Here is a 19764-nt window from a genome sequence, read left to right as displayed (position 1 = left end):
CTCACTGAACTTCTGGAGAGAGTTTGCTGCACTGAAAGTAAAGGGGCTGGATAATTTTGCACGCCCAATTTTTCAGTTTTTAATTTGTTAAAAAAGTTTGAAATATCCAATAAATGTCGTTCCACTTCATGATTGTGTCCCACTTGTTGTTGATTCTTCACAAAAAAATACAGTTTTATATCTTTATGTTTGAAGCCTGAAATGTGGCAAAAGGTCGCAAAGTTCAAGGGGGCCGAATACTTTCGCAAGGCACTGTATATACAGTACCAGTCAAAAGTTTGGACACACCTACTCATTCAAGGGATTTTCTTTATTTTGCCATTTTCTACATTGTAGAATAATAGTGACGACATCAAAACTCTGCCATAACATGTAGTAACCAAAATTATGTAGTAACCAAAAAAGTGTTAAACAAATCAAAATAGGTTCTATGTTTGAGATACTTCAAAGTAGCCACCCTTTGCCTTGATGTCAGCTTTGCACACTCTTGGCATAAAATTAATTCTGAAACTCACAGGCAGTCAGTGCAGAGACTTCTTACAACTGGTGTAATATGTGCTCTCCATCTGGTCTTGGTCAGTATCTGTGCTGCAACATTCTGTATGTTTTGCAGTTGACCAATGCCTTTCTTGGGAAGACCAGACAGGAGAGTATTACAGTAGTCAAGCCTGCTTGTAATAAAAGCATGGATGAGTCTCTCTGTATCAGCCTGAGAGAGAAATGTTCGCAACTTGGCAATGTTCCTCAGGTGGTAAAAAGCTATTTTGTTCACATTCCTAATGTGTGATTTGAAATTGAGTTCAGAATCTAAAATAACAGCTCGGTTTTTTTACCTGGTGTTTTATCTTTATTGCCTGTGAATTAAGATGTGCGGCCAGATTCTCTCTGTGCTTTGTCTCCAACAATAAGTACCTTGGTCTTGGTTTAGCTGGAGGAAGTTGTGAGCCATCCAAGTATTTAAATCACTAATACAGTCTAATTTATCCGTGGAGCTAAAATCCTGTAGTGACACAGAATTGTGAAGTTGTGTATCGTCTGCGTCGCAGTAAAAATCAATGCTATGTGTTCTGATGACTATGTCAAGGGGCAACATATATATAAACTGAACAGTACAAGACCCAAAATGTAACCTTGTGGAATGCCACATGTGATTTGTATTTTCTCTGGGTTATGTTCACTAGGGGTGACAAACTCTCAACCGGTTAAATAGGTCCTGAACCAATTTATAACTGGACTGGAGAGGCCAACTCACCTCTCCAGTCTGTCCAGAATGACACCATGGTCAAGTGTCGAATGCAGCACTTAAATCCAAGAGTACAAGATCAGAGAGCGGTTTGGCATCTGTGTTGGCGCTAAGATCATTTACCACTTTAAGTAAGGTCGAGAGTTTGAGAGTTTGTCTATGCTGTGGTGTGCCTCAAAATCAGATTGGAATTTTTCAAAAATACAGTTGGCAAAATTCTGGAAAAAATATTTTTCAAGAATGGACGTTTGGATATTGCTAAAAGCTGAAGAATCAAGATGACTTTTCTTCAGAAGGGGTTTCACCATAGCAGTTTTTAGTGCAGTGGGGAAAGTGCCTGTGAACAGGGAGTGATTTATCAATGGCTTGTAATTCATCAGATATGCAATTAACAACTGTTTTGAAGTAGGTGGTGGAAGTAGCATCTCAAGAAGGGAGGTAGAAGGCTTACATTGTGATATCACTTTCCTGAGCATTTCTGTGTTAACCAGGGAAAATAACTCCATAGTGCCATCAAACTTCTCATCATGTCTTGCTTGACAGATACCCAGCCTAATGTTTTTTATATTATCTCTGAAATATGCCTCAAACTCATCACATTTAGATGTCGTGAAAAGTTCACACAGGTTTGCAGGGGTAGGATTTATCAGGCCATTAATGTTCGAAGCACGCACTCAGATTATTCTGATTTATTAGCGATCAACTTGAGCCCGTCTGGCATTTCTAATTGTCTTGTTATATATGCCAAGTTGCTCTCTCAGAATATCCTAATGGACCTGCAACTTTGACTTTCTCCACTTCCGCTCTGCCTTTCTGCAATTTCTCCACGATCATCCAAGGGGGCTCTCTGTTTGGATGTGTCCTTCTTTCAACTTTACTGGAGCTTCAATGGTTACCCTTTAATTTGCTATTAATGTTATTAACTAAATCATCACAAGGAAGGCAGAATAGGTGGAGGAGTATTGTTTACACACTCAGTAAAATCTGTAGCAACTTCAGAGGTCAGATAGCGGTTTTTAATAATGCGTTCAGATTTACCCTGTACAAGGTAGTAAAAATCCAGTGGTGATCAGATAAAGCAACATCAACATTAGAGGATATGTTAATAGAAAGCCCCTTGTTAATAACCAGGTCCGGTAGAAAGCCCCTTGTTAATAACCAGGTCCGGTAGAAAGCCCCTTGTTAATAACCAGGTCCGGTAGAAATCCCCTTGGTAATAACCAGGTCCAGAGTATGTCCGCGGTTATGGGTGGGTCCAGTAACTTGGGATTACGACGTGCATAGTGAGTAGTACAAGAAGGGATTCCTGTAGAGGGCCCAACAGCAGTGAATCCTGGGTAATGTAGTGTGAATGGGGTGAATAGACTACAAAGGCAGCAGCTAGTTGAAAGCCCAGTGGATTAGTATTGTGTTGGTTTGAATGGAGCCTTGTTGTATTGTAGGGTTAGTTAGCTTGCCTGGGGGAACTGAATTGTGAATTGTGAGCATGTCGGGTATGTATCTCTATGTCAACATGACCTTGGAGCCTCAACAGCCTTGCATGGCCTTGTGTGTGTCTATGTGTGTCCCTCTGCTTGGCAAATTAGTTTGCCACACTCGTACAGCAGAGTTCGGCCTGCATTGTCTGTGCTCAGAGGCCGAACATTTATCCTCTCTCTGTCTCTCTCTCTCTCCTCCATATTTCTCCCTCTCGCTCTTCTCCCTATCTCTCCCTCCCTCTCTTCTTCCTCGATCTCTTCTCTCTTCCCCCCTCTCTCTCCTTCATCTCTCTTATCCTCTCTCTGACTGATACATTCTGAGTGGAGGAATGTAGTGAGGGGAAAGAGAGAAAGGAGAAGACATTCAGGTCACTCACAAGGAGCCTTGATACTAATCTATAGAAAGAGAAACAGACGGACTGACTGGGATATCTCACTTTGTACTAATTGGTATATATGTTCAACTTTTAGTAAAGGTCTAAAGGAATTCCTTAGCAATTTTACAACAGTTGGGTTCCTTCAGGTCAAATGTGATTTTTTTTTTTTTCTCCGCTTTTCCTTTTGAATGTAGGCAGTCTATAGTATGTAGTAGAAGTTTAGAGAGCGGTATGGGGAAGACCTGTGGCTGCTGACACAGAAGAATTCGACCAAACACAATTTCCAGAGTCAGCGATCCTATTGTGATTGTACAATATGCGCACACGCACGCAAACATGCGCACACACACACATACACACACGCGCGCACAGTATAAACACTCAGCCCCCTCCTGTACTCCCTGTTCACCCATGACTGCGTGGCCACAGGTCAAACTCAATCATCAAGTTTTCTGATGACATAACAGTGGTAGGCCTAATTACCATCAATGACGAGATAGCGAGAGCCCTGGTGGAGTGGTGCCAGGAAAATAACCTCTCCCTCAACGTCAACAAAATGAAGGAGAGGATTGTGGGTGACAGGAGACAGCAGAGAGAGCACGCCCCTATCCACATCAATAGGGCTGCAGTGGAGAGTGTGAAAAGCTTCAAGTTCCTCGGAGTGTATGTCACCAACGACGTGAAATGGTCCATTCGCACAGACAGTATGGTGAAAAAGGCGCAACAGCGCCTATTCAACCTCATGAGGCGGAACAAATTTGGCTTGGCCCATAAGACCCTCACAAACTTCTACAGATGTACCATTGATGCACCATGTCACTCTAGATCACTCTATATCACCCGGGCTATATCATCATACTGTTTTAACCACTACATATGTAAATACTGTATTCTAGTCATGGATCATCCTATATAACTACTGCTGTACACAACTTTTCTATTCATATACTGTCTATACTGTCTAAACACACCATTCTATGATACAAAACATTAAGGACACCTACTCTTTCCATGACATAGACTGACCAGGTGAATCTAGGTGAAGGCTATGGTCCCTTATTGATGTCACTTGTGAAGTGTGAGGGGGTCCAAATACTGGGAGGGGGGGGGGGGGGGGGGGGGGGGTCCATATACTTTTGGTTATGTAGTGCATATGTATACAGCTCATTCGGTGAGTATTCAGAACCCTTGACTTTTTACACATTTTGTTATATTACAGCCTTCTTCTAAAATGTATTCAATTATTTGTTTCCTCTTCAATCTACACACAATACCCCATAATGACAAAGCAAAAACAGGTTTGTTGAAGTATTTGCTAGTTTATTAAAAATAAAAACTGAAATATCATATTTACATAAGCATTCAGACCCTTTACTCTACTTTGTTGAAGCACCTTTGGCAGTAATTACAGCCTTGAGTCTTCTTGAGCTACAAGCTTGGCACATCTGTATTTGGAGAGTTTCTCCCATTCTTTTCTGCAGATCTTCTCAGGTTGGATGGGGAGCGTTGCTGCACAGCTATTTTCAGGTACTTCTTTGTCTCGATCCCGACTAGTCTCCCAGTTCCTGCCTCTGAAAAACATCCCCACAGCATGATGCTGCCACCACCATGCTTCACTGTAGGGATGGTGCCAGGTTTCCTCCAGACTTGACACTTGGCATTCAGACCAAAGAGTTCAATCTTTGTTTAATCATATGAGATAATCTTGTTTCTCATGGTCTGAGTCTTTAGGTGCCTTTTGGCAAACTCAAAGTGCGCTATCATGTGCCTTTTACTGAGGAGTGGCTTCCATCTGGCTACTCTACCATAAAGGCCTGATTGGTGGAGTACTGCAGAGATGGCTGTCCTTCTGGAAGATTCTCCCATCTCCACAGGGGAACATTAGAGCTCTGTCAGTGATCATAGGGTTCTTGGTCACCTCCCTGACCAAGGCCCTTCTCCCCTGATTGCTCAGTTTGTAATGTGACAAAATGTAGAAAAAGTCAAGGGGTCTGAATATTTTACGAATGCACTGTATGTATGTCTCTCTCTCAATTCAATTTCAATTTAAGGGATATATTGGCATGGGAAACATATGTTTACATTGCCAAAGCAAGTGAAATAGATAATAAACAAATTTGAAATAAACAATAAATAAAAAATAACAGCAAACATTACACCCACAAAAGTTCCAAAAGTATAAAGACATTTCAAATGTCATATTATGTTCAAATAGTTAAAGTACAAAAGGGAAAATAAACAACATGAATAATGGCGGTATTTACAGTGGTGTTTGTTCTTCACTGGTTGCCCTTTTCTTGTGGCAACAGGTCACAAATCTTGCTGCTGTGATGTCACACTGGTATTTCACCCAATAGATATGGGAGTTTATCAAAATTGGGTTTGTTTTTGAATTCGTTGTGGATCGGTGTAATCTGTGGGAAATATTTGTCCCCAATATGCTCATACATTTGGCAGAAGGTTGGGAAGTGCAGCTCAGATTCCACCTCATTTTGTGGGCAGTGTGCACATAGCCTGTCTTCTCTTGAGAGTCAGGTCTGCCTACGGCGGCCTTTCTCAATAGCAAGGCTATGCTCACTGAGTCTGTACATTAGTCAAAGATTTCCTTAAGTTTGGGTCATTCACAGTGGTCAGGTATTGTGTGTATCTCTCTCTCTCTCTCTCTCTCTCTCTCTGACATTGCTCATTTTGCTAGTTCTTTATTTTTTTGGATGTGTGCCTATTGTTTTGTATTGCTAGGTATTACTGCAAGCATTTTGGTGCACCGGCGATAACATCTTCAAATATGTGTACACAACCAAAACACTTTTTATTGGATTTGAACACACAATCCAGGCCTCTCTGTCCATTTAAAGGCACAATATGTAGCTTTGGGCACAACTTTGTGTATTGGAATCTGCCACTATTCCTTTGAATCCTCCTAGTAGTTGTTTTCAATCAAATTCAATTTCTAAAGCCATTTTTACATTAGCAGATGTCAGAAAGTGCTACACAGAAACCAAGCCTAAAACCTCAAACAGCAAGCAATGCAGAAGCACGGTGGCTAGGAAAAACTCCTGAGAAAGGAAGGAACCTAGAGAGGAACCAGGCTCTGAGGGGTGGTTAGTCATCTTCTGGCTGTGCCAGGTGGAGATTCTAAGTATAAGTACATGGCCATAGGTGTCCAGCATGGTCAAATAATAATCACAGTGGTTGTAGAGGGTGCAACAGGAGTAAATGTTAGTTGGCTTTTCATAGCCAAGCATTCAGAGGTCGAGACGACAGCAGGTGCGGTAGAGAGAGAGAGAAAGTCAAAAACAGCTGGTCCGGGAAAAGGTAGCATGTCCGGTGAACAGGTCAGGGTTTCATAGCCGCAGGCTGGATCAGCAGTACGACAAGTTGGACTGGGGACAGCCAGGAGTCATCAGGCCAGGTAGTCCTGAGGCATGGTCCCGGGGCTCAGGTTCTCCGGGAGGGGAGGGAGAATTAGAGGGAGCATACTTTAATTCACACAGGACCCTAGATAAGATGGGAGAATTACACCAGCTATAACAGCCTAAACGCATGAGATAATGAACAGCATTAGTCACTCAGTTTCAAGAAATGGTTTCATACTATGTACAGTTGTGGCCAAAAGTTTTGAGAATGACACAAATATACATTTTCACGAAGTTTGCAAAGATATTTTTGTCAGATGTTACTATGGAATACTGAAGTATAATTACAAGCATTTCATAAGTGTTAAAGGCTTTTATTGACAATTACATGAAATTGATTCAAGAGTCAATATTTACAGTGTTGACCCTTATTTTTCAAGACCTCTGCAATCCACCCTGGCATGCTGTCAATTAACTTCTGGGCCACATCCTGACTGATGGCAGCCCATTCTTGCTTAAGCAATTTGTGGGTTTTTGTTTGTCCACCCGCCTCTTGAGGATTGACCACAAGTTCTCAATGGGATCAATGTTTTGTTCCCCGAGCCACTTAGTTATCACTTTTGCCTTATGGCAAGGTGCTCCATCATGCTGAAAAAGACATTGTTCGTCACCAAACTGTTCCTGGATGGTTGGGAGAAGTTGCTCTCGGAGGATGTGTTGGTACCATTCTTTAGTCATGGCTGTGTTCTTAGGCAAAATTGTGAGTGAGCCCACTCCCTTGGCTGAGAAGCAACCCCACACATGAATGGTCTCAGGATGCTTTACTGTTTGCATGACACAGGACTGATGGTAGCGCTCAACTTGTCTTCTCCGGACAAGCTTTTTTTCCGGATGCCCCAAACAATCGGATACTGGATTCATCAGAGAAAATGACTTTACCCCAGTCCTCAGCAGTCCAATCCCTGTACCTTTTGCAGAATATCAGTCTGGCCCCTGATGTTTTTCCTGGAGTGAAGTGGCTTCTTTGCTGCTCTTCTTGACACCAGGCCATCCCCCAAAAGTCTTTGCCTCACTGTGCGTGCAGATGCACTCACACCTGCCTGCTGCCATTCCTGAGCAAGCTCTGTACTTGTGGTGCCCCGGTCCCACAGCTGAATCAACTGTAGGAGGCGGTCCTGGCGCTTGCTGGACATTCTTGGGCGCCCTAAAGCCTTCTTCACAACAATTGAACCACTCTCATTGAAGTTCTTGATCGTCCGATAAATGGTTCATTTAGGTGCAATATTACTGCCAGCAATATCCTTGCCTTTGACTACTTTTTGTGCAAAGCGATGATGATTGACAGAGGAAGAACAATTATTCCAAGCACCACCTTCCTTTTTAAGCTTCCAGTCTGTTATTTGAACTCAATCAGCATGACAGAGTGATCTCCAGCCTTGTCCTTGTCAATACTCACACCTGTGTTAACGAGATAATCACTGACATGATGTCAGCTGATCCTTTTGTGGCAGGGCTGAAATGCAGTGGTAATGTTTTTGGGGGATTCAGTTAATTTGCATGGCATAGAGGGACTTTACAATTAATTGCTAGTCATCTGATCACTCTTCATAACATTCTGGAGTATATGCAAATTTCCATCATACAAACTGAGGCAGCAGACTTTGTGAAAATTCATATTTGTGTCATTCTCAAAACTTTTGGCCACGACTATATATTATGCGTATGATATGGTTTTATAATGCAATTTTAATTTATATATTTTAAATATCTGTTTGTTTTTGTGTAGATTTGTCAGTGTTCCAAGAGGATGAAGGTATAGAGATGGATTCAGTCAGCTGGACTTCCAACACCAAACTCCCCGGCACCCAATCAGAGACCCCCGTTTCCTCTGGACGCTTCTCCTCCTGGGTGACCTTCGACGATGACGAGGAGGACAAGCCCCACCACCTGGAGCAGCCATCCCACACACGATTGGATGATCTCAGCCACTTCCAGGATGCCAACAGTAACCTGATTGGTTCTCCTCCCAACGTTTGGAAGCAGAACGGGAACCAGCAGAACCAGAACCGCCACCTCCTGGATCTGACGCCAGACGGAAACCCTCCTAGATCCCTTCTGATTGAACCTAGAACCGCTCCCCTGCTCCCCGGTAGGACTAAACCTTACACCAAGAAGAACCCTTTCCTGTGTGAAGAGTTCAATGACATCCAGCCCTCTCCCATTAACCCCTTTAGTTCCTACTTTGACTGTAAACAGGAAGTGGCATCAGAGACGATCCAGAGTAATGGCTCCGCCCACCACCTGGAGAGCTCTCCCTGTGCCTTCTCCTTTAGCTCTCCTTTCTTCCAGTCTTTCAGCTCCCACAGCCAAGAGGCCAAACGAGAGTCCATTCTCGTCTTCTCCTCCGAGTTTGAGCCCACCAGAGGAGGAGGGGAAGAGACAGTCAGCCATGTCACTCCTCCCTTAGACAGACTAGACCTGGATCAGCTGAGAAACCTCCAGATCACAGACCCAGACGATCCAGGCAGCCCTACTTTGCCTGATGACTCAGTGGAGGATGCGGAGGAGGCGAAGGAAGATGGGTTGGAGGGAGAGGATGGGGGCACCCCCTACCTCCCAGATCACATGACCCCCCAAGATGGCTGGGCCATGCTGCTCCGTATACCAGAGAAGAAGAACATCATGTCGTCACGCCACTGGGGGCCTATCTATGTCCGTCTGTCTGACGACGGCGTGCTCCAGATGTTCTACGAGAGAGGTCTGGAAAAACCCTTCAGGACCCTGAAACTGGACCCTCGCTACGAGGCGGCTGAGCACCGCCTGCAGAATTACGAAGAAGCCGGCCGCGTCCACACGCTCAGTGTGGACCTCGTCCAATACCGCGAGAGGAGGCGAATCCAGCCGAAGTCACCCGTCACCCACCAGCCAATCCGTGAGCAGCTGGTGAAGCTGGGCACCACCTGTTACCAAGACTTCCTGAGTTTTCGTCATGCGCTGGTGGAGGTGCTGAGGCGGTTGCCGGCAGTGACGGGTGGGGCGTTGACGGGGTCGCCCATAGGGGCGGGGCTGACAGAGGAGGAGGTTCAGGTGGAGGTGAGGGACGAGTTCTACGGGACGGTCGCTGCGGGAGATGGGAGGATTCTGAAGCAGCTTGTGATGACTCGTGTGCACGTGCTGGCCTTCCTCTCTGGGTCGGCAGGCTGCCGCCTCGGACTCAATGATGTGCAGGTAAAAGAGAAGGAGAGCGTGTTAAAACAGACGTCCAGTTACGAGTGAAAGGGGAGGGTGGTTCATGTTGGGTAGCTTATAGGTGTGTGAAAGAGAGATTTTTGTAGGGATCACATTGGAACCATTGGAGGCTGCTGAGGGGGAGACGGCTCATAATATTGTCTGGAATGGAGTCAATAGAATGGTATGAAATGCATCAAAAACGTGGTTTCCATGCATTTGATGCTATTCCATTGACTCCATTCCAGACATTGAGCCGTCCTCCCCTCAGCGGCTTCCACTGAATCATTCGTATGAGAGGAGGATTTGGATGGTGAGATGTGTACACATCAGTATATTGGCCCTGGAGTTCTGCAGACACTTATTCAGACAAAGGTACAAACATTGAAATGCATGTACAGTTGAAGTCGGAAGTTTACATACACCTTAGCCAAATACATTTAAACTCAGTTTTTCACAATTCCTGACATTTAATCCTAGTAAAAATTCCCTGTCTTAGGTCAGTTAGGATCACCACTTTATTTTAAGAATGTGAAATGTCAGAATAATAGTAGAGAGAATGATTTATTTCAACTTTTATTTCTTTCATCACATTCCCAGTGGGTCAGACGTTTACAGACACTCAATTAGTATCAATTGGTAGCATTGCCTTTAAATTGTTTAACTTGGGTCAAATGTTTCGGGTAGCCTTCCACAAGCTTCCCACAGTAAGTTGGGTGAATTTTGACCCATTCCTTCTGACAGAGCTGGTGCAACTGAGTCAGGTTTGTAGGTCACCTTGCTCGCACACGCTTTTTCTGCCCTCAGGGATTTTGTGATGGCCACTCCAATACCGACTTTGTTGTCCTTAAGCCATTTTGCCACAACTTTGGAAGTATGCTTGGTGTCATTGTCCATTTGGAAGACCCATTTGTGACCAAGCTTTAACTTCCTGACTGATGTCTTGAGATGCTGCTTCAATATATCCACCTAATTTTCCTTTCTCATGATGCCATCTATTTTGTGAAGTGCACCAGTCCCTCCTGCTGCAAAGCACCCCCACAACATGATGCTGCCACCCCCGTGGTTCACGATTGGAATGGTGTTCTTCAGCTTGCAACCCTCCCCCTTTTTCCTCCAAACATAACAATGGTCATTATGGCCAAACAGTTCTATTTTTGTTTCATCAGACCAGAGGACATTTCTCCAAAAAGTACAATCTTTGTCCCCATGTTCAGTTGCAAACCGTAGTCTGGCTTTTTTATGGCGGTTTTGGAGCTGTGGCTTCTTCCTTGCTGAGCGGCCTTTCAGGTTATGTCGATTAAGGACTAGTTTTACTGTGGATATAGATACTTTTGTACATGTTTCCTCTAGCATCTTCACAAGGTCCTTTGCTGTTGTTCTGGGATTGATTTGCACTTTTCGCTCCAAAGTACATTCATCTCAAGGAGACAGAATGAGTCTCCTTCCTGAGCGGTATGACGGCTGCGTGATCCCTTTATACTTGCATGCAATTGTTTGTACAGGTGAACGTGGTATCTTCAGGCGTTTTGGAAATTGCTCCCAAGGATGAACCAGACTTGTGGAGGTCTACAATTTTTGAGGTCTTGGCTGATTTCTTTTGATTTTCCCATGATGTCAAGCAAAGAGGCACTGAGTTTGAAGGTAAGGCCTTGAAATACACCCACAGGTTCACCTCCAATTTGACTCAAATGATGTCAATTAGCCTATCAGAATCTTCCAAAGCCATGACATCATTTTCTGGAATTTTCCAAGCTGTTTAAAGGCGCAGTCAACTAAGTGTATGTAAAATTCTGACCCACTGGAATTGTGATACAGTGAATTATAAGTTAAATAATCTGTCTGTAAACAATTGTTGCAAAAATTACTTGTGTCACGGACAAAGTAGATGTCCTAACCGACTTGCCAAAACTATAGTTTGTTAACAAGAAATTTGTGGAGTGGTTGAAAAACGAGTTTTAATGACTCCATCCGAAGTGTATGTTAACTTCTGACTTCAACTGTATACATGAAAGTATTAAACCCCCCTCTCGATGTTGTTCGTCTAGGTCAAAGGTAAGGAGGTGGTCTCCAGACACGACATCATCCCCAACACCACCACCCGCTGGATCCGCTTACGTGACTGCGAGCTTCATGACGAACACGCAGACGAACTAGAGTTCCTGTCGTCACGCCAAGTTGTCTTCACACCGCCACCCTGCCGCCGCTTTCAGCTGCTCGCCTTCCGCACGGCCTTCGCTGAGAAAACCCTCCCCTTCACGCTGCGCACTGTTGCCTCCGTCCGCGGCGCCGAGGTCACCCTGCAGTCCTGGCTGCTGATGTCACAGGGGTTCTCGTCCAATCGGGACACGTTGAACCTCATCCCCTGCGAGAATGTGGCGGTAAAATAATAATAGAGTATTGTGCCTCTTGCAGTTTTGTTATTGAACTTCACTTCCCTCAGTCATTTGCTAACATTGATTATCATGCTTACCCCTAGATCCGCTACCCCATCCCTGAGATTTGGGCCAAGAACTTCCGTCGGGACGGGGTGATGGGGGAGAGGTCACTGAAGGCGAGGTTCAACAAGGGTGCCAGCTTCGGCACGGCGAGTACTTCCGGGTCAGAGCCAGTGATGAGGGTGACCCTTGGCACGGCCAAGTATGAGCAGGCTTTTAAAGCTGTGGTGTGGAGGCTCAGCCGCCTGCCTGACAAAAACTCTGGTAAGAAGTTGTTGGGGTCAAACTCAGTAAGAACTATTCCTATTCTCACTGCAGAAATGCAAAAATGCACAGCTATTTCACTAGCGGTGCACACACCTTTGGTAAGGAGGGAAGGAGTTTGAGGCGATACCCTGCTATTGTCACTGTGAAAAGGGGTATATCTATATTTGCTTTACCAGTCACACCTGACAGCGGAGAGATGGCTCATTTCAGACACTACGGGTAGGTTTCCCGGACACAGATTAAGCCTGGTCTAAAAACACATGTTCAATGGAGAATCTCTATTGAAATAGCTCTTTATCTATTTCACTAGGCGTAATCTGTGTCTTCATGTGTGGAGGATCAGGTCCATTCCCTTGTATTCTCATTCCTCCGACGATCCATTTGAGGTTTCAGTGGAGCTGGTTTGTATTTCACCCAGCTCAGAGGGACAGGACATGGGGGATGTCTCTATTTCACCCAGCAGTGAGAGATTATGAACATTGATCTGTTTCTGCTGTCATTACACTGTGCAGACTGTCAATAGTCCTTACCCCAGGCACTGTCAATATCCTAGTGTGCGTATGTGTTATAATGTTGTTTGTGTGTGTACATGCAGGCATGTATCCGTGAATGATTGCGTGCGTCTGTGCCTGTGTGTGTGTGCGCCCATGCACGTGTCTGTGCGTGTGCATGAGTTCGCCCTTGTGTGTGTTCTCCCTGGTCCCAGTCCAGTGTTGGTATGTCTCTGTCAGAATGCGGCCCCCTTCAGGCCTTTCAATAGGCTGTCAGCATGGCTGCCTGTCCTGAGTACTGATTGGCCAGTCAAAGCCCTGGCTGTCACCATGCATTACCTCACAAACCCACAGGCCACAGGCTTCTATTGTAAATACATGCTCTGCCACGGGCTGCTCCCCCCACCCCCACCCTCCCTTCTATTGTGGGCCCCTCTTTTTTTTTCTCTCCCCCTTTTTCTTCTTTCTCTCTTTACCCTCTGCCTCTCGTCCCCCTCTCTCACTTTTCTTCCCCTTTCCCCTCTCTTTAGCCCTTGCTTCAGCTCCTCTCCCTCCTCCTCATCTCCCCCTCTCTACTTAACTGGGCCAAGCCTGCCCTCCATTTTCTCTCTCTCTTTCTTTTGTTTGCACCGTCTTTTGTCTTTCTGTCTGCCTTGCTTTTTCTTTCTCTCTCCTCCTTTGTGTTCCTTCTTCTTTCTTCATGCTCATTCGTCCCTTCGTTATATGTGTGCTACAGTCCACACGGTGATGCCAACTTTGGGGCTGTAATTCCCTGCGCCACAAATGAGAGAAGCATGGTGGTATGCTGGTTAACATTTCACTGCTACAGTCCTCTACTCCAACTGTACAACAGAGGATATTCTTTCTGACCTCTGACCTCACGGCACTTCCTGTTTTGACCCCTCTTGGTGGCCTGTCCGGTCCGTGCTCAGTGTCATGATGTTCTTGGCACAACTCTCACCCTCTCTGTGGCCCTGTCCAGAGACAACTGCTAGCCCCTTCCCCTAGGGACTTCATGAAGACCGGAACGAATTGGATAGGCAGAGCAATAGTTGTGTTGTCACCTGATAAGTTTGATGTAGATTTCAATGTTGCTTACAATTATCCAATCTACACGTGTTTAGGGGAAAGGATTTGCTCTCCCTTTCTGTCTGTCTGTCTGTCTGTCTGTCTGTCTGTCTGTCTGTCTGTCTGTCTGTCTGTCTGTCTGTCTGTCTGTCTGTCTGTCTGTGTGAGCGCGGACCCACCGGGAGGACAATCCTACTCCACCCAGAGTGATCGCTGATGATGAACGTGTGTGTTTGCGTTACGTGGTGTGTGTTGATGTGTTCGTCTGCATGTGTGTTTAATGTACGTTTGTGTCTCCCCCTGGCAGCGTTGGGTCACCCCCACACCTTCTTTTGTCGTCTGGAGCTGGGTTCGGACCGGGAGGTGCCAGCCTCGCTGCAGAGCCACCTGGAGGTCGAGTTTGACATGCCCGCCGCCTCTGCCTCCAAAGCCACCGTCCGCTCCCTCTCTGTAGAGGACAGGGCAGACGCCAAGAAGTGGATCAACTACAAATCACACTACTCCTACCAGGTAATAGACCAGGGTGTTTGTGCGTGGAGCTGTAGCCTTTTGTGAATGGGCTGACATGGTAAAATTACATACACATACGTTGGGTGTTTTCCATAACCTTCTGGCTCAGCTGCGGGAGCTGTTTTCTGTTGTGTGTTTGCCCGTCCAAACATGTAATTATGCACGATGAGCAACCCCCTCTGGCTCCCACTAACAGTAGCTAACACGGTAGTCGGCACAGTTGCTGCCTATCAACACAAACAACAATTTAACGCAGGGCCTGTATCCACAAAGCATCGAGGAGAGTAGGAGTGCTGATCTAGGATCTGTCCTTATAGTCTTATTCATAATGATCTATAAGGCTAAACTGATTATAGGTTAGCGCTCGTACTCAGAGACGCACAGCACAATAGCAGGATAGCCATGTTATTATACAGTGAGCTACACTATAGTAGTAATAATAGCAGTGGTTCGGTTCTCCTAGAAGTATTTTAGGTCACAAGGACCATTTCAAATGAAAGATTTTTAAACAAGGTCAATATCCTTCACATTGGTTAATATAAAGTACATTGTAGAGACTGTGTGTAACAGGTTAATTCCCACGTGTACGCTTAGTAGAATGCTTCAAGAGCACAGTTGAGCGTTAGACAGATGACAGCTGGCAGGGATCAGCTACTAGTGGTCCTATAACTAGCGTGGCTAGCTAGAGCCGAGTCCAACCCGGGGATCTATATCTACATCCAGGTCAAGCCAAGGCATCAGCCAGGGTCGACACCTCACCAGAACAACCTAGTTTACGTGGTAGGCAGCGCTACGCCACTAACCTCTGCTCAGACCTTCCGCAACCTCCGACTTCTCTCTTCTCTAAACGGAGACATAGATGGATTGCCTTGATTGTGTGTGGGAATGTAGCATACTATTTATCTGTCTCATCACTGATCTCACTGTACGGGCTATGATCGCCACCTTGTGGCCAAAGACAATTGCACCTTCATTTAAGTAGACGGTATTGCTCACTGATCTCTCACTGTTCTTATACAATACAACACAACTCTATGTCCATTTAGTTACAGCAAACAATGGAAATGTGTCTTCTGTTCCGTTCTCAACCCCCCCCCCCCCCCCGGACAGCACACATCCCACATACAGCTGAGACGAGCACAGGGACAAGCTGCATTGCAGTTCTTGTTTTGAGACTTTTTTTTAGTGCTTATAAGCAGTAGGCCTCCATAGGTGTTCTTGTGTTTTTTGCCTTTCTGACCATGTCGCCCCTCCTGTCCCCCAGGTGCCTATAGAACAGAAGACAGGCGGCCTCTCAGAGAGCAGCACCCCTACACTGGACCAGGACCAGCCTGGAGAATGTGCACAGCAGTGAACACACACACAGACAGATGGATGTAGAGAGGGCGGGAGGATTTGATGACTGCTTTTTTCACAGGAGAAGGGAGAAAAGTCACTTTTTGCACTTTGAAGAACTGTACCGGAGGACTAGTTGGCTGATGTTTGTGCATAGATTGGATGTAGACTGAATGTACACTGGACATAACTGATTCTCGATAGGACATCAACTTGACATAGAATGGGTCTAGTGGTCGTAGACTGGACATAGACTAGATCTACACTAGACCAACTGGTTATAGACGGGTCGTGGACTGGTATGACTAGATGTACTGCCACCGGACAATTTATTAGGTACACCACCCCATTCACAAACATGGATCGCTCCTACAGACAGTGAGTCACGTGTCCATGGCTTGCTATATAAAGCAGGCATTGAGGCATTCAGTTACTGTTCAGTTGATTGTTAGAATGGGCAAAACAAGTGACCTAAGCAACTTTGAGTGTATTATGATCGACGGTGCCAGGCGCGCCGGTTCCAGTATCTCAGAATGTCCAGCCTCCTGTGCTTTTCACGCACAACAGTATCTAGGGTTTACAGAGAATGAGGCGACAAACAAAAAACATCCAGTCAGCAGCAGTCCTATGGGCAAAAACAGCTTGTTGATCAAAGAGTTTGAAGGAATCAGCAAGAATTGTGCAAGTTAACAGGCGGGCCACAATCAGGCAAATAACGGCGCAGTACAACAGCGGTGAGCAGAACAGCATCTCGGAACGCACAACTCGTCAGTCCTTGTCATGGATGGGCTATTGCAGCAGACGACCACGCCGGGTTCCACTCCTATCAGCTAAAAACAAGAGGAATCCGCTCCAGTGGGCACGCAATCACCAACACTGGACAATTGAGGAGTGGAAAATCATTACCTGGAACATTGAACAGTGAGTTCAGTTTACTTGAGTGGCCTAGTCAGTCCCCAGACCTCAACCCAATAGAGCATCTTTGGGATGAGATGGAACGGACTGTTCACAGCATGAATATACCGCCATCCAATCTGCAGCAACTGCGTGATGCCATCGCGTCCACATGGACCAACATCCCTGTGGAATGTTTCCGAGACCTTGTAGAATTCCCCAAATAATTCAGGCTGTTCTGGAGGCAAAGGGGGGTCCGACCCGGTACTATATGGGTGTACCTAATAAACTGGTCGGTGAGTGTAGATTCTGCTTTGTTGTAGACTAGATATAAACTGGACTAAACTGGTTGTAGAATGGATATGACTAGATGTAAACTGGATATAGACTGGACTTAGACTAGTTGTAGACTAGGGAAACTCATTAGACTGGAGGATCTTGCTTTGTTCTTTTGTTTATTTTCTTAAAAATGCTGATTTGGGCAGACGTCTTACTGAGGGAGAGCTATTAGTTTTATATGATGATTAATTTATTGTGAGTGGATCGGCTTGGCCTTGTGGTCTTACCCCATTGGGGTACAGCAAGGGCAACGTTACAGATCGTTCAGATAGAAATGCATTGCGCAGAACAGATGATTGTCTGTGAGAGTCAAATATTGCGGTATGATGGGGATTAGTCTGACATTGTAAAGCCTGGCATTTCAGTAAACCAGGACATTGAGATAAGTGAAATAAGTGCCAGGAGTACAGTCATTACAGTCTTAGTGGATTTCATGCACTCTTGAGGCTAATCGAAGCACTAGCTAATGTGCTTCTACAGTACGTGTTTGCTTCAGTGTTCATTGACCTTCCACACAATTCTCAATCAATATATTTAAGAGGCTTATATTAGTTTACATAGTAGAGACAAAATGGCTCTTCAATATGCCACCTAGATAAAAAAAAAAATATATCCTTTCATGCAGCGTAGACCTTGAAACTTACTAGTACTATGTATTTTCAACAGTTGTTTTTTTTTTTTATTTCCCCTACAGTGTCAGTGTTGGTTCAGTATTCGACTGAATGCTCTTGTGTTCAGTCAGGTGTTAGGTAAGCATAAATGCTTTCTGCTTTTCTCTCTCGCAAAGTTGAATGTTCTTCCAAAAGGTCTTACAGGTACTTCGGTCCTGTCATTTCACATAGTCGTCTTAACCAGTCTTTCCGTAAGTTAACAACACTCAATACTGCAATTGGTGATGATGATGATGCAAAGTTCTAATACGCTAATGACAACATACTGTAGTTTGGCTATTTTGGCTGTACTTGGAAACTGCAGCATTTTTTTTTTTTGAAATACATTTTTTGTTTTTATAAATGTGCTTTACATGTACAATGTGCATCCATCCGTATTACTAACATTGACTCAATGTGAACAAGTTACTGTATGTACAAAACATAACTATATTCTGCAATGGACATCACCTGCAGGTCTAAACACTGATGTCCACTTTTTTCTAGCTGCTCCGTTGTGTAGTTGGTCACAATTGTAGGTTACTGTTGTCGTTCAGTTGGTACATTTTGTGCAAAAAAATGCTTCTTTATGAAAATGGCCTTTACTTGAAGCATCTCAAAACGTCCCTTAGCAGAGGGAATTTTGTTCTCGAACAGCGCAATAAATCAAACTCAACAAATGTACTGATAAGTGGGGGAGGGGGGGAGGGGGGGTTGTTGTTGTTTAGGACAATGCACAATGTGTTCTTGTAGCGAGGAAACATGAAATAATTAATTGTAATTATATAGAGAGTGAATAGTTTATATATTTTTTCTTCTAGATGATTAACAAGTTTTTCATGTAGAATTTTGTCAAGTGAGTGGAATGTTAGAAAATAGGTCTTAACGGGATCTGGGTTACCCAGTTTACCATCTCTGAGAAAAAAAGAAAAAAAAACATGGAAATGGGTACATCCAGATCTGGATGGGAAACTAGTCCAGAAAATCATATACAATAGAACATTTGAATAATTTGAAAATATGTTTTCAAGCTCAAGATATCTAGACCTCTTTTGAGACCTCATTTGATTTTCGAAGAAAAGCCTGTTGTATAAGCCCAGTACATTTCAATGGTTTTCCAAGAAAACTTGAACTCCTTAGAAAAATAACAACAACAACATTGTTATTTTTATTCTTTATGACAAAACACCATATGACTGTGCTCTGCTTCTGTGTACCTAAAAAGATGCATTGTGGGTCATGGGATTAGTCTATTTTGGTAACATGGTTTTGTGTTCCGTACATGGCAACTGTTTATATCATTAGCTGCAACCTGTAAATAATCCATTCTGCAACACTAGACGGATAAGATCTGTACCTTTGACAGATCCAATTGGAGTACTCAAGAATGCTAGAGGTATATTTGCTGAAAATGATACTTTAAACTGGAAAAAGGAATTAAATATATTTTTCTCTTTTGAGTATTGCTTTTTTTTAAAAAACTAACTCCAGGAGACAGACAGTTTCGACAATCCTAGAATACACACTAGCAATTCTTGCGAATTCCTTTCTCTGCTGTTGCTTTGTTCTCTGTTGCATTGTTCTTCACACAATCTGTGAGTAGCGACATTTTCTTCTTATTTACAATGACGGCCTACCGGGGAACAGTGGGTTAACTGCCTTGTTCAGAGACAGATTTTTACCTTGTCAGCTCGGGGGATTTGATCAGTTACTGGCCCACCGCTCTAACCACTAGGCCACCTGCCACCCCACTAGGCTACCTGTCGCCCCACTAGGCTACCTGTCGCCCCACTTGGTTACCTGCTCCAGTTCCAGTTTCGGTTACTGGCCCACCGCTCTAACCACTAGGCCACCTGCCACCCCACTAGGCTACCTGTCGCCCCACTAGGCTACCTGTCGCCCCACTTGGTTACCTGCTCCAGTTTCGGTTACTGGCCCACCGCTCTAACCACTAGGCCACCTGCCACCCCACTAGGCTACCTGTCGCCCCACTAGGCTACCTTTCGCCCCACTAGGCTACCTGCCACCCCACTAGGCTACCTGTCGCCCCACTAGGCTACCTGTCGCCCCACTAGGCTACCTGTCGCCCC

At 44.8% G+C, this 19764-nt stretch overlaps 1 protein-coding gene across 4 annotated transcripts in view; it reads left to right on the top strand.

Moving 5' to 3' along the window:
• The window catches only part of LOC139374955 (stonin 2), a 52070-nt gene extending 32936 nt beyond the window's left edge, over positions 1-19134 (top strand). For 3 of the 4 annotated variants that reach the window (XM_071116229.1, XM_071116230.1, XM_071116231.1), the window contains 5 exons: positions 8241-9682; positions 11731-12063; positions 12162-12384; positions 14254-14456; positions 15721-19125. In XM_071116229.1, the coding sequence (XP_070972330.1) occupies positions 8241-9682; positions 11731-12063; positions 12162-12384; positions 14254-14456; positions 15721-15810 (2291 nt within the window). In that variant the 3' untranslated portion in view covers positions 15811-19125. Of the gene's footprint in view, positions 1-8240; positions 9683-11730; positions 12064-12161; positions 12385-14253; positions 14457-15720 lie in introns of all 4 variants that reach the window. The other variant, XM_071116228.1, reaches the window with a different exon arrangement.
• The last annotated feature ends 630 nt before the right edge of the window (positions 19135-19764 follow it).

The sequence above is a fragment of the Oncorhynchus clarkii genome, chromosome 19 (assembly GCF_045791955.1).
Source record: "Oncorhynchus clarkii lewisi isolate Uvic-CL-2024 chromosome 19, UVic_Ocla_1.0, whole genome shotgun sequence".
Lineage (NCBI taxonomy): Eukaryota > Metazoa > Chordata > Actinopteri > Salmoniformes > Salmonidae > Oncorhynchus > Oncorhynchus clarkii.
The sequence above is the reverse complement of the archived record's forward strand: the minus strand, read 5'-3'. Positions and strand labels throughout refer to the sequence as shown.